The following is a 15,418-nucleotide window of genomic DNA, read 5'->3' on the forward strand; positions in this document are numbered from 1 at the left end:
TCAGAATCCAATATATTTGACCAGAAGCAGACTGAATTTCATTGATGTCAAACCGACTTGTTGAGTACCCTATTATTCGTGATATTGTGTCACACGAAACTAAGCACATCGCATTGGCTAAGTTGCAACACTATCCGAATTTGGCCAGCATCTGATTCAGGTGAAGAATCGAGGAGCGCTTGGGAGGGACGATGGTGAATAATGTGCTGGAGGTTAAAGATTTTTTCATCGAGGTAAAAATTTGATACTTGTAGCTCGAATAATACCTCATTCTATTCGGAATCGACATGAGTTTCAAGGCTTTGAGGACACTCGAGGCGTCGACAAAGGCCCGCATACGAAGCCGAGGGAGCAGAGGCAGAAATTGGAGATTTCAGAACGGAAGAAGTTGAATTGGTGGACGAGCGGGCACAGAGGCAAAAGCTTCGAACTCCATACCGATGATTTCTGAAGTGCAAGAGTGATGAAACCACGGATCAAACCCTTTCTAAAACCAAAATTGCTGTGATGGCGGCTTCTCAGATGATACGGTTTTGTGCGCCTACCGGAAGATACAACATTAAACACTGCAGACACAGAAAGAAACAGCCGGATCGCCTTGCATGCGTCAAAGGAAGAGGCCAATTTTCATACATTGAAATAATAGGAGATGTACAACCTTTTGTATGGTACTCACAAGAGTCAAGTCCTGTAATACAATCTGCAATCAGTGTAGTTCTATAAATGGCCACCACAACTTCCTTTTTCCTTCTTTATTCAACTATGACCAAGCATCCTGAGATTCACATATATCAAAAAAACTGAGAAATCGCAGCTGCCTGGTTCAGCTAAATAATAAATGAGCCTTGACAATATCTAATTGACCCAAAAAAGGAAGAAAACAAAAATGATCTGTCAGGCAAGCTTGGTGCCCACCCAAATGAATTCAACATGGTTAATGGCATCGAATTGTACAACCAGATGACCTGCATACAAAGGGAAAAAATGGATTGTTAGAAACTCATTATTTATACTAGGTAAAATGGACAGTTCTTGATCTAGAAATGAACCAAAGAATTACGAATTACAAAATTTCAAACCAACCCATACAGTGACTCTTGATTGACATATAATTAGTAGAATGCTTAAGATCAAGCTGTTAAAAGGCAATAACGAGTTCTATTGCTTTGACCCTCAGAATAGCTTTGAGTGATCAAAATATGAGTTGGCTTTGCATGCTCATTTATGTAATCCCTTCTTTAAATTATATTCCCAATCAAAAGTTAACTCGATATTGCCAATGTTTTCAAAGTATACAATGGTTTGTTGTCATATTCTGTCTTAACTGTAATTTTTTGCCAGTTACTAATGTCCAACAATATCTGCAACTTGAATTGACCACTGACTTTTATCAACACTAGAGGGACACCATTTGCGTTGTTTGAAGTTATTGAAACCTATTAACACCCACCCTCCCTGGCCACCAAAAGACCAAGAAATAATAAGATAATGCAGACTTGGTCACTTACATCTTTCTAAGTCCAACTGAATTGCAGATATGATCGCGAATAAAAGTTCATTAAAACAAAATAAAAAATGATGATATTTTCAAGGGCTAGAGAGCTTGCCCCAATTGAAATAGACTTGACCAGCCCTCAACAAGCCAAGGGTGAAAACATGTCATTTTTCTTCAGCTTTTCAGCCTATAATCCCTGGTGATGCAAATTGGCCACTACATGGGATCCATTATTTCAAAATCCACATTTCTTAATCCCTTCAGATTGGACAAGAATAAAAAAGGTCAAATTAGAAATATTGTATTCATTGTTTTGTATACAGGAGGGAAGTCAAAATAATTCTCATGAATGTAAGATGCTTGGCTATACTTTAACAGTGGGGTGTCAAAGTATACTTTCAAAAAGGTGGAATGATTGCATTGTGTTTGCCTGTGATGAAAAAGCAATAAAGCCTAAACCAAGTAAGAACAAGTACTCCAAGGAAAGAAAAAAATCTACAAGATCAATTCAAATATTGGGTCAATATTGATTAATAATAAAGGTAATGACTGGATGCCAACATGCTTATTAGGTCTCTATTTGCTTATTATATTTCCAAAGAAATCAAGGGATTATCAATCAGGGTTGTGTATCATGTGACAAATTTGGTTCCCTTGAGCCACCAACACAAAATTGAAGCAAAAATACAGGCAAAACCTGTAGAAAATCTGAGCAAATGGATCTACAAATGGGTGTGAACCAGTGGCCTACTAACTGTAATTGAGTTAAGGTACAGATATAGTCAGACAGTAATTGAAGCTCAACAAATCGCAAGAAAATTAGGTGATGTCCATGAGAGTAAAAATTCAAAAACTACAATCTTCCCAAACTAGGCAAACCAGGGTCAATCAACCAGCATTTACAGCTCATTTGGTTCACAGAAAAGCTATTCTATCATCAGACAATACACCAGCCAGCCAATATTTGGTTCAAAAATTCAACCAGAGTAGTACACCTCTTTATGGTCAAATGTCGGATTGACAACTAAAAGCAGCTAAGACCAGAAGACCAACATTATCACACTCGAGTCACTTGGTGGAAGAGGCATCCACACAGAATAAAGCTAGACTAACTAGAAATTTCTAGTTTCCTTTAGTTTGTCAAATGCCTGTCAAACCAACAGCAAGTCAACAGCCCTTTTTACCAACATAAATCATCCACGGGACAATTGATAGATTCAATACATAATGTAGATACAGAGAGAAACAGTCGCACAAACATGAGATCAAGCAAAGGAACCACGGAACATATAATATGAATATTCTAACTGATAAGGAAGATTCACTCACCAGTCTCCTCTGCTTATACTACTAAAGAAGCAAGTAGTGCATGCAATACAGCCCAATATACAATAATGCCAAGCCGTAAAGCAGGTTGTCTCATCAATGTCCGATCACAAGAGACCCTGTCCAGTTACAGATACAAGTACATATATCACTCTCAGTTTAGTCAACTTTCTAGATGAACAACAATAACAAGTTACGATACCTACCAGAGCCCATCAACCATGTCTGTCAAAGGTCTTGTAAATTTCGGGACAATTCTTGATGTCGTAAGTGACTTGAAACCATGGACTGTTGTTGAGAAGAAAGAAATCAAGTGAGAGAAATTCTCAGCAGGACACAGATGATAACAGCTCTTATAGATAAACTGTGTATAATACCTTTATCATCGTCCGCATCTTCTAACCTAGAACTGCTAGTGGGATCTTCATCAATGGCAATGGCAACTTGGTCATTATTTGCCTTACGCAAACTGCGCACCTGACGGGTGCTGGGAGTAGGAGTCACAGCCCATTTGTTTATCTGCAAGAAAGTCCAATAATTAAATCTCTCATATATGTACTTAAAACTGTTCTACCACAAGGACGGGTTAGAACTTTCAAAGACTAAACTGAAAGACAGTATTGATAATTTAATTTCTATAGAAAATTAAAATAATCAGCAGATGACCCCCAATCAAGATTACACTTGATCAGCAGAATTTACAATACATCAAGGAGAGCAAGAGGTAATTCAAATTTCATAAGTAAGATAAGAATTCCATTTTCAAGGCCGGAGGTCAGATGTTGCTCGAAAAGGCCAACTATGAAAACATCTTCAATATTTAGGTCTTTCCTAAAACTAAAACACCGTTATTCTTACAGACTAGGAAATATTTCTACTTTAAAGAAATATTGCAAACTAAATTATCAAGTATGACATAACATTATCTAAAAAAAAAGTGACGTTTTAACAATCAACCAGTTCATGTTCGTTGTCTATGTCAAATCAAAGCTGATACCAGTAGGCTTTTGTCTCAAGTTGATCTAAAAGCTGTTCCTCCAAGGAAAAACAACATCTCTCTAACCAAATTCTCAGGCTTTCATTATTTTGACCAAATTCACAGGCTTTCAACCCAAAATTCATAAAAATAGTAGTTAACCCAATTCTTTGGGTAAATCTCCAATCCGGACCCCAATGCTCCACAGCTTTACAGATCAAAATGCAGTTCTCTCAGGAGACCTTGCGCAGTCTTACAATATACAGCTTTCCCTTCCTAGGTAGCATATGTTTTATTTCTTCCTAATGCAGCTTAAAACAAACCAACTAAAACAAAACCTTGCAATTACCAGGCATTGAACAAAAAAAAAAAAAAAGTACACTACATGATAATGCAAGAGCAGACAAGCATACAAATATTTCAAAAGCACTTACAAATTCAAAAGAAAACCAGAATGTCTAAAACATAGAGGACTTCCAAAGTTGGAAGAATTGCTTTAACATTAATAATTAAGCGACAAAGTTGTCCAGTAACTCACCACCGGTTCAAGTTCAACAATTTCAGAAGTCACGCTGGATGGCTGCCTTGAATCTTCCCCACCTTGAAGTAAATTTAATTGGGATTCCTTTTCACGTAAAGACCTTTCAAAAGTCTCCCCTTTGCGTGTCAAGTCCTCTACCTTACTTCTTTCTACCAGCAACAAGGCATCCTTACTACGAGCTGCTGCCCTTAAATCCTCCAATTCAGAAACAATAGTCTCAATCTTCTTCCGAAGCAATTCCTTGTATTCACTCACCTGGATGCTCTTCTTATCACTGACATCATGCAATGGTAGCCCAGGTACCAAGGTCTCAATACATGTTAAGAACTCAAAGAAGTCTTCGGCATTTCTATTATTACTCAACCGAGATGACACAAGAACATCATTGGTGCATCTCGTGACCTCTTGCCTCAAGAAAGACACCTCAGAATCCTGTTCTTTTATTTTGGCTTGAAGCTTTTCAATCTCAGCAAGAAGACTAACTGAGAAATGATGAAGTTCGTCAAATTTATTCACTGTTATAGAAAGCTTTTTCAAAGCCTTCCCTCGAGAAGCTTCAAGTTCTTCCACAACCAGATTCTTTTGTTCCAAAACTTTCTCTAGCTCTTCGATCTTTTTGCCCAAGTATTCCATCTGTGTCTCCTCCTCGTCAAGTGCTTGCATCAGGGCCTCAATTTCTAGATCAAATACAGTACTCATCAGTGTCATCACCATGAGAAGACAATTAGAATGAAAGCAAATAAAATAAATGATTACAAGGAAAAAGCAACAGACCCTGATCTTTAGAAGCTAGAAGATCAGTCAGCGATTGGAGCCTCTCCTGTAATTCTGTTGATGCCATTTGCCCATCTTGCATCTCTTTTAATCTCTTCTGCAATAAGGTATGTTGAGCCTCCATTTCTGCAATTTTTATCTCCAAGTTGTGGACCACACTTTTTGAAGATTGGAGATCTGATGAATACCCTAAAGCAGCAGCTTCAGCTTCCTTAATCTGATTCACAAGCTCCATGCAGATCCTGTCTTTCTGGATGTCTTTCTCCTGAAGCTCCTTCTGTAAATTTGCTATTGTACCCTTCAATTCTTTCTGACTGTTGTCAACAATTTCGGCTTTCACAGAGGCAAAATTTTTCACACTTGTTAGGAGTCGGTCAGCAAAGTGTTTCAAAAATTCCTCTGATGAAAAACGGGTATCATCAGCAGAAAATCCCCCATGGAGGAAATCCAAGTTTGTTCTTGAATCTACAGTGGCCAAATTCTTCCCTAACAAAGCAGCTTGACTATTTTCAATTTCTGCAAGGGAACTGGAGCATGCTTCACAAAGCAAGGTCATGCCACGGCGCAGGAAAGAAATCTCTTTGTCCTTTTCTCTGTGAGTTGACTTTAAACGTTCTACATCTCTTTCAGTCACTTCAGATGACTCCTTTTGGCCAATAATTTCTCTATTTATAACAGTTAACATTTTGGAAAGACTGCTGGCCTGTTCTTGGAATGCACTAGAATGTTTGTGGAGATCTTCCTTTAAAGAAACAATCCCTGAAGAGAATTGTTGCAGTTGATTCTCAAAGAAACTCCAAATTTCAGGTAGATCTTCATCAACAAACTGGTTCAAAGTCTCAGAATCTGACCCAGTATTAATGTAGAAATACTTATCCTGAACAAAAAGTAAAAGGTATCAGCATGAAATGCGTAGAAAAAAAAGTGCAAAAAAAAGTAACAAGCACCACACATGCATAGAGATAATGCCATTGCCATCGGCTGGAACTAATATGTTAAGATTTCACTTCAAAGAAGAAAAACCACCAAGCAAAATCAATAAAATATGCCCTCAAAAGATTTCTTGTTACAAAATTTTCAGAAATAAGTAGCCTAACCATAGCTCAACCCTCACAAGATCTCTAGTTTGGGCACAGCATAAAGCCTCAAAACCAAATGAAATGATAAGAAGATTCGGAATTGCAGAGGGCAACTTTGAATTCAAATCCAACCTTACCCCCAAACCGAGCCTCTCCCCCACACCCCCCCCCCCAAAAAAAAAAAAAAAAAAAAGAAAAGAAAAGGACTATAATAAATAAAAGCATTATACATGCCATATCCAACACCCGAACTCCAAATTCCATCCTAACAGAACCAAAGAACACCCTGGAAACAGGATGTTATGGGAATCTAATAGATGGCTACCAAGCCAAAGACAAATAAGAAGACACAGAGCAAAAGCTCAAATAAGTAACAGAAAAGCCAGCTTGCATGCCCCACTAACAGCACAAAGTGGTAATGACAAGCAAGCTTATTTTTCCTTCGCAAAACCATTATTTAAGGCGAATTATACCTTTTTAGCATGATTGGAAACAGCAGGAAGAGAACTAGACTTCATTGGCCCAATCACATCAATAGCGTCAATTTTTCCAAGAGAATACTCCATGGCAGTTCCCAGATTGTGTAGTATTTCATAATCCTCAGACAGAACATCAGCTAGTAAGCCATTATAATCAGAGAAAACCTTCCAGAGAAGTTCTAAGGAAGATTTCATTTTCGTGAACTCAGAAAACAGCTTCCTCCTTTCCTCATTGTGAACAGAAGATAAACTTTCATAACGTGAAATAGCTTGGAGTCTGGCAGCCTCTGCAGCATTCTTTATCTGAGAAAGTTTGGACAGCTCACTGGCTACTTGTGTTATCTCCTCCTGTAGACTATCATTCCTCTCTTGAACCTCATTCAACTCTGCAAGGAGTAGTTCTGCTGCCCTTTTAGATTTCTTTGACTCTTGTTCCGAAGAAGCAATGGCTCGACGTAACTCATGGCACAGTTGCTCAATCTGTCTCAATCTTTCGATGGGGTCACTGGCGTTTACTTCTGAACCCACATCCATGTCAGCTAAAGTACTTAAAATTGCACTCAAAGTACTGCCTTTATTCTGCCAGGAAAGCTCATTTTCTTCCGAACTCTTCCTTAAGAACAGAATCTCAGACTCAAGAGCTTCAACCCTACCTGAGTAAGAGGATAGGTCTTTAATCTTATGTTCATACTCTGCAAGAATAGATTCCCTGCGGCTGATCTCAGCTTTCAAATGATCCATTTCTGAATTTGTCTCTTCGATGTTCTGTTTCAAATTGTCACGTTGTTGCACCAACGACTTACCTTTTCTAACAGCAACATTTAACTTCTCTCTAAGAGATGCAGTCTTTTGCTCCTCCTGATTAAGTAATCCTTGCAACTCGTCTCCTCTTTTACCTAGTGCTGCAACTTCATGAAACAACGATTCACTTTTTTCCAAGTAGCTATCTCTCTCCTGCTTCACCTGCATCAATTCACTCAGCGCCTCCTCCAGTTGCTTCTTTGGAACCATGATGCCAGGCTCCTCTCCACCCAATGTGTCCATCGCTCTTTGCCCAATGGCTGTTGCATCAGCCTTCTCAGTGTGCATATCAGTTGCATCAGCAAGTACGGATTCTGTTGATCGAAGGGCAGTGAACTTCTCAATAAGTTTTTGCAGAAGATCTTCCAAAACTGCAATACTAGATCTGCCATTATCCACATCTTCTGTAATATGATCATTCAACACGTCACCAACCACTTCCTGCAATCTTCTAATCTCTCGTTCGGTTGTCCAAATAGTTTCTTCATTTCCAGCCAACTCAGCTAATGTTTGGTGCAAATCAAAGGCTTCGGTCTTCAGTTTTTCATTCTCATGTTCAAGCTGCAATGCCTTCTCTGATAGTTTCTCATGGTTTTCACTCAGTATCCCCAAACTTTCAGAAAATTGCTCTCTCCCATCAGAGACTTCCTTAAGATCTGCCTCAAGGTCAGATATTCTCCTCTGTGATTCTTCCATATCAGCAGCAAGTGAAGAGCAATAGCTTTCAAGGTCATCAATCTTTTTCAGTAGAGAAGCCCTATCATTTTCAGCCTCTGAGAATGAATTGCATAGCCACTCGATTTTTTCCTCTGGTTCCACAGACTTCACCTGCGAAGGCAAATTAATTTTGCCCAAAATTTCTTCCCATCTCTGAACCAAGTTGTTCCTCTCCATCAATGATTGCTCGAGCATTTCATTTTGCTCAGCCAAACCATAAAATTTACCTTGGAGCTCATCATACTTTCTTCGCAAATCATCTACAGAATTTGAGCCTGGCTGCATGTCGTCTCTCCAGGGATCCATAATAACAAAACCAGCATCTGAGTGGGGACCACCAACTGAGCTCTTCTGGTCCCAATCAGCAAGAGGCAAAGAGCTACCAGAAACTGACCTTGCCAACCATTCAACCTTTTCAACGATATCCTTTGCATGGAAATGCTCAGGCAGATCTAGATCTTCCAAAATCTCTTCTATCTTCTGTAATAATGAGTCTTTAAGAAGAAAAGATTCCCGTAATGCATTGGCTGAGTTACGGATGTACGCAAGTTCAGATTCCAGAGCTTCCACACGCTCACCTGCCTCTGAGTAGGTCCCAAGTTTTATCTCTACCTCAAGAAGTCTGGCTTCTTTCAACTGTAACTCCTGCGAACATTTCTCCAATTCGCTTGAGGTATCAGCCAGGGACTGCTTTAAACTATCGCGTTGCACAACCAGACCTTTCCCCTTGGCAACAGCAATGCTAAGTTTCTCCCTCAAGGAAGCCACTCGCTGCTCTGATTGTTCGAGCTCAACTATTTTATCATGAAGTTGTGTCTGAGCCACATTAATTGCTTCCTTTGCCTGGCTCAAGCTTTCCTTCAGAATAAGGATTTCGTTCTCGTGCTGAAGATTCAATGAACTTGACTGCATTAACCTGTCCTGCAATTCTGACAATTCCATCTCCTTTGATCCTATTACATTTCTAGAGAATACCACATGCTCATTCGTGTCTCTGTATTTCTGAACAAGGAAAGAAATTAATGACCCTAAACGAGATAGAGGAGGTCCATCAAAGCCTTCCACCTCTTCAACATTTACTACAGTTTCAACATCTTCAATAAACCTGTGAATCAAATCCATATCGACACATCTGGCATTAAGTTCCTGGATTTCTTGCATTCTGCTCTCCAGTTGAGACCTGAGAAGATCAATTTCAGAGCCAAGTTGCAGCCTCTCGCTGAGAATGTTGGCCACTTGTTCCATAAGAGCATCATAATTAATTGGATTTAATGGATCATGGAGTCCCTCTGTTTCTATCTGAGTCTCACTAGGTTCCACAGACCTCAGTGAAGAATGTACAGTTTTTCTAAGGTTACTATACACACTATTCAGTAAAGTTACAGCCAATTCACTCTTCCCCTGCAGAACACACAACTTTTCATTTGAGTCCTTGTATAGCCCAATGATTGCTTCACGATCCTTGGAAATGTCTTCCAGTTTTCCCTGCAAATTGTCAATCACTTCAATGGCAGCACTAACAGAAGCAGCAACATGGCTGCTAATGTCCAAGCCATCAAAATTTCGAACTGAGACAGTAGAGGTATGCTCGTCTAGTTTACTAACTGTTTCACAATTTCATTAACAAGTACACTCCATTCTAGCTGGAGCATTACTGTCCTATCAGTGGCCTGTGTCTGGAAACTTTCTAACCGACTTTGCAATGCAGACATCGTTTCATTTGAGTATTGCTGTAACTCATGCAACTGACTTCCCAAATTGTACATTCTGTTTTGGCACTCCTCGAGCTTATCATTAAGCTCAGTGTTTTCTTCTCTAAGAACTGTGCTCTGCTGTTTCAAGGCTTCACAATGTGCCTCAAGTAGACTGTTGTCTGATTCAAGGCTGGATGTTCTTTGCTTCAGCACTTCATACAGAACTCCCAATTCGATGGCACTTGCTTCAAGAGTGTCAGAGTGTTCCCTCAAAGTTTCACATTGATTCTTTAGTTCCCTAATCATTGCATTGGCAGCTCTTCTACCATCCAGTTCTCCGTTAAACAGAGCAGCAGCATTATCAACATCAAAACTCAACAGCTTACATATTGCTTTCAGATTTCCTATCTGCTTCTGTGATGAAGAGTAAGGATCTTCCTCTGGTTGATCTTCACCCCCATCCTCTTCCTCATGTTCATCAAGATGTGTCTTCAACTCAAACGCTTGGATCAGTTTTGACACTCCAGCTGCAGCCGCTTTACCACCCGACTTGCTTGAGGATGTCGATTGAGAATGCATACTATCAACTGCCTTCTCAAGTTTTTGAACTATTTTCTCCATCTTCTTCAACAGTCTGCTCAAGCCAAGAAATTCAGAATATTCATTAGAGAATTTCTCCATAACCACTCCAGCTTGACTTCCTGTTTCCTGGCAGCAAGATAGTGGTTTCTCCATCACACTAGATGACACTTCAATAGCTCTGTTTTTGAGAGCTTCAGAAAGGCCCATAGCATCAACTACCCCTTTTAGACCTTGTGCTTCCATAGATTTGACTTCGTTACCAGCTTCCTCAGCTGATGTTTCAATTTGGATATGCTTGTCATCCAATTCCTTCATCTTGGCCATGTATAAATCAAGACTGCTACTTAGAGAAAGATTTTTCTCAGTCAGCTGTTCAATGCGAATAGTTTTTACTTCAAGATCTTCTTCAGCTCGCAGTAGGTCCTTCTGCTTTATAGATAACTGCTCCTGAAGAACAAGGACCTCAGATGAAAGTCTCTCAGACTCAAGGGCAAAATGATCATTCTCATTCCTTGTCTTGTTTACCTCCTGTGTCACCAGAGCAAGGGACTTGTGTAAGTCGGCCTTCTCGACCTCTAAGGCCTCCACTGAACTCTTCAAACCAATTACCTCTATGCTTAATCCTTCACTTTCTCGAGCAAGACGTTCCTTCTCTTCCTCAAGTTTTTTACTTTCCTCCAACATGGAAGCATGGTCTCCATTTAAAGTTGCAATTTCAGCCTGTAGACCTCTCATCAGTCTCTGGCTTTCATCCAGATCAATCAACAACCTCTGATTCTCACGCAAAAGATTCTCTTTTTCATCCTCAAGATTCTTTCTCTCCTCAACCCCCAAACTAATGATTCCATTCAATCTTTCATTTTCAATCTGCAAAGTCGCCATTGAACTCTTACAATCAGCCAGATCTCCTGATTGTTTCCTCAAATTTTCCTGTGACATTTCCAGTGAATTCTGCAATTCGAATGCCCTTGCACCCAACTCCTGAATCTCATCCTTTGCAGCATGAAGTTGAGTGCAGAAATCATCTCTCCCACAAACAACTGCATCATGTTCAGACCTGCACCACAGAAGCTCCTCAGTGAGAGAATCGTTCTTCTCCTGAACAGCAGCTAGTGAACCTTGGAGCATAGATATCTCATCAGTCAACTGAAACCGCTGATTAAAAAGTTCTTTCTGCAACTTGGAACATTCCTCTAGCTGCAAATGGAAGATATCTTTCGTAAAGTTCATTGAAACCAGTTCTTCTTCAAGATGTCCTACAACTCCCAAACTGCTGTGCTCTTCAACTGGAGAACTTAAATTCAACTCTAGATTTGCACTAGAAACTGATTCTCTTGCTTTAAGCACCAAATTATATTCGTCTTCACTAAGTTTCTTTATCACCTCTGTAAGCTCTGAGAGGCTAATAGAGCTCACATCCGCTGAAAGAGGGAAGACCACCTGTGACGAACTTGTTGTACTTTCCCAATGCCCTTTATGGCTCATGTCTTTATCCTCTATAGATCCCACTAATGCATAATGCTGTTGATAACCCTCACTAGATTTAGCAGCCTTCACATCATCATTATCTGGTTCATCTTCAAAGACGCCCTGTTCACCAGATGCCAATGACATGTTTGAGTTGCCATTATCAGTTACCTGCTCTTCCTGCTGGTTTGGATATTCTGGAGTAATATCCAGAACTTGATGTGGGTCTGATGCAGGCAAAGAAGGAGCGGTTAACTCATCTGACTCATTTTTGGCAGAAGGCTCAGCATGCACTATATCTGCCTCAACAACTTCACCCGTAGCAGATGCTGCCTCCTTGACTTCTCCAGGGGTCAGCTTTGCAAAACTCTCGCCAGGCTCAGGCATAGAGGATGTATGATTGCCTTCAAGCTCCAAGTTTTCACCTCCATCATGATGCTCCATACCCAAACCATCAGCGTCCTGCATTGCCCCTACCCAGCAACAAATGAGAATGTGATTATAATCAAAAAATGCATGATTTCATTAAAAGCTTCCCTACTTGTTAGCATGAGTTTAAATTAAAATTTCTGTAGACAGAGTAGCAAGAGAGAAAGTGCAAAACGTACATCTGATGCCTGAACGACCTCCTGATGTATCAATGGCACATCCACATCATGCTTATGTTCAAGCACCAGAGCCTCTTGATTTTCACCATTTAGCATCTTGCTTTTAGGTGATTCCTTTTGATTTTCCCCAATTAGCATCTCCCTCCCAACCAAAGCAGTTGTCCCCTCCGAGGCATCGCCTATATTAGCAGGCAGAATGTCACTAACACTGAAGAAGGTATTGGTCTGTGCCATTTTTGCATTAGAATCTAGCACTTCTAACATTTCTCTTCCTGTGCTTTCCCCTTCATTTAGGCTTGAGGAATCAGCACCAAGCTCTTCATCCACAGTTGTCACTGACACAGCTTCGGGAGATTCTGCAACTTGGGCAAATTCGCTTTCTCTGCCGTTAGAGGCAGTTGATGGGGGAATTGAACTTGAACCATGAGTTGCAATGGAGACATCGGGAGAAGCTGCAGCATCCTCTGATCCTTGTGGCACTGTTCTGTGCTCAGCACCCACCTCAGATTCTGGGAGTTGCGAACCACTCTCCACCTCAGCATTGTGCACTACTGTCGGAGGTGTGGAGGAAGTAGGCATGACATCAGGATCAGTCTCATTCTGCTCGGATTTACCAAGCTTTTTTGAGGATTTTCCATGGCTAGAGCTGCTCTTCCCATCCTTTTTCTGACGAAACTGTTGAAGCTGATAACAATAACATATGTATCGATGATGATGAGTATCTAGAAAAGTTGTTCAAATTGGCCATATCCAAGTTACTTATGCAACCAAATCACATTAAACTACACACATACATCAGAAAAAGGATAGGGACCCTCCCCCTCATTGTTTTATCCTCTAGTCTTAAACTGAAGACTCATACTTGAATAATAGTTAATCCACGATGCCCTCATCAACAAGTGAGATGCAATTTTTCAAAAAGAAAAAGAAAAGCAAGACCGATTCCCATTCCGACATTTCAGTAACTGTCACTGCATAGCATTAGAAAGTTAACACGCCGAAAACTAACCCTTTTACGCCCGGCCGCAAGAAGGTCAGTCCTGTTCTTGTTCTTGTCCATCCAGTCAACCGAGCTTCCGTCTCCGCAGCCGAGTACCCCGAAATCACCACCCCGCCACAGCCACCATCAGATCCTCCTCCCTAATCATTCCCCAAAAGGGGCGACAAGATTAGCCAAAGAAAACAAGAGCAACGGCCCCGACCACGGCAGTTCTTCCGCCGCCAAGCGCGATAACCAAGAAACGAAACAAACGGCGCCCCCCCTACGCCCGAACAGAAAAGTTTCCGCCGCACGCGCGCGCATCCAAATGACGCGCCGCCGCACCACCGTCCTAGCAAAACCGCACCGGAACACGAATTCCGGGACACTCCCCTCCCCAGCGCTCCCTAGCAAACGAATCGCGGCGCCGACGGCCGCAGGGGAGAAATTCGAAAATGATTCGAGAGGGAAGAACGCGGCGGCACCTCGAATCGGCGGGATCCGACGCCGGGGGCCTGGCAGGCGAGGATCGAGGTTCCCGAATCTTGGGGGGCCGCGCCAGATCCTCGCTCCTCGCCGGCCGTTCCGCTCGCCTCCTGCTCTTCTTCTCGTCGTCGGCGGGTGGCGCGTCGTCGTCGTCGGCGGGTGGCGAGTCGTTTAGATCTGACGCGAGCTCTGCTGCATGTTTGGGACTTTGCGTGCAGTGTAAGGCGAAATGTCGATTTGGGGAAGACCAGACGGAGCGGGGAATTCTTTTTTTTTCACTGTTTCACAGTTAATCCCCCAGATTTCTTTCCTTGTTCGGCAGTTTGGGTTTCGGTTAACGCCAATTTGTTCAGGTTCTTCTTGGATTGGAGTTTCGAAGAGGGGTTTGCATTGGCCTCAATCCAATCTGGAATCCAAATTGGACTGGATCGAATTGGCCAGTTCTGATTGATTTTTAAGGAGACTAGTTCGATTTTCGATCGGGAATAACAAGGTTAAACTGATGTTAAGACTCAATCGATAGATCAATCAAGATTTTTTAAATTTTTTATAATTTTTATTTTAATGTGAATCTTAACTAGTAAATTATTTTTTTCTTTAATACTGAGAAACTCTCACTTATAGGAAATAGAAAGACCAAAAAGTAAAAAGAAGAAATAACAAGTTTCAAGACCAATTGTAAAACTAGATCGAATCGGTCTATCCAGGACCAAGTGGGCTAGCTCCTAGTTGTGGACCAAAGTAGGAACCGACCCTACCTTAAGTTCGAAGTGGGAATCAATCATTTTTAATTTCAAAGTTATCTATGAAATCAAATTTTAAGATTCGTCTCACCGGATTAGATGGTAAATACATAAATTAACAATTGTCTTTATTTTCAATGTACTTGGATTATAAAATTTGAATGTTTTAATATTAATAAGATTATTTAAAAAATTAAAATCTTAAAATATTTTGAGTTAATACCAAAAAAACCCCAAACTAGTATATTCGTTTGACAAATTTACCCCAAACTTTTTTTAACTATTAAAAATCCTAAATTAGCACACATATAACAAATTTACCCCAAAAAAAAAATCCCAAACTAATATGATTTGTGATAAATTTACCTTAAACTTAATTTATTTAATCACCAAAAACCTAAACTAGTACATTTGTGACAAATATATTATCCATTAAATTTGATTAATACTAAAAAAATTACAAAAAATTATTTAATTGTGACAAACGGAGAATAAAATCTCAAATTGATATACTAGTCAACTATCACGTGTTATTTAATTTAGTAATTTAACAATAAAATTTAATGAAAACTAATAGATGGTAAATTTGTTACAGGTATACAAATTTTGGGTAAATTTGTCAAATGTATATCAATTTGAGATTTTTTATGGTAAAAAAATTAATTTAGATA

At 40.2% G+C, this 15,418-nt stretch overlaps 1 protein-coding gene across 1 annotated transcript; it reads right to left on the reverse strand.

Moving 5' to 3' along the window:
* Positions 1-603: 603 nt before the first annotated feature.
* On the reverse strand, positions 604-14,261 carry LOC104439485 (ninein). Its single transcript, XM_039308987.1, is given in 11 exon segments — positions 604-965; positions 2,825-2,940; positions 3,028-3,109; positions 3,199-3,340; positions 4,336-5,015; positions 5,113-5,989; positions 6,665-9,801; positions 9,804-12,393; positions 12,540-13,223; positions 13,549-13,679; positions 14,004-14,261. Coding segments are annotated over 9 exon segments (8,346 nt in total). The 5' UTR covers positions 13,600-13,679; positions 14,004-14,261; the 3' UTR covers positions 604-965; positions 2,825-2,837.
* Positions 14,262-15,418: the final 1,157 nt, after the last annotated feature.

The sequence above is a fragment of the Eucalyptus grandis genome, chromosome 3 (assembly GCF_016545825.1).
Source record: "Eucalyptus grandis isolate ANBG69807.140 chromosome 3, ASM1654582v1, whole genome shotgun sequence".
Classification (NCBI taxonomy): Eukaryota; Viridiplantae; Streptophyta; class Magnoliopsida; order Myrtales; family Myrtaceae; genus Eucalyptus; species Eucalyptus grandis.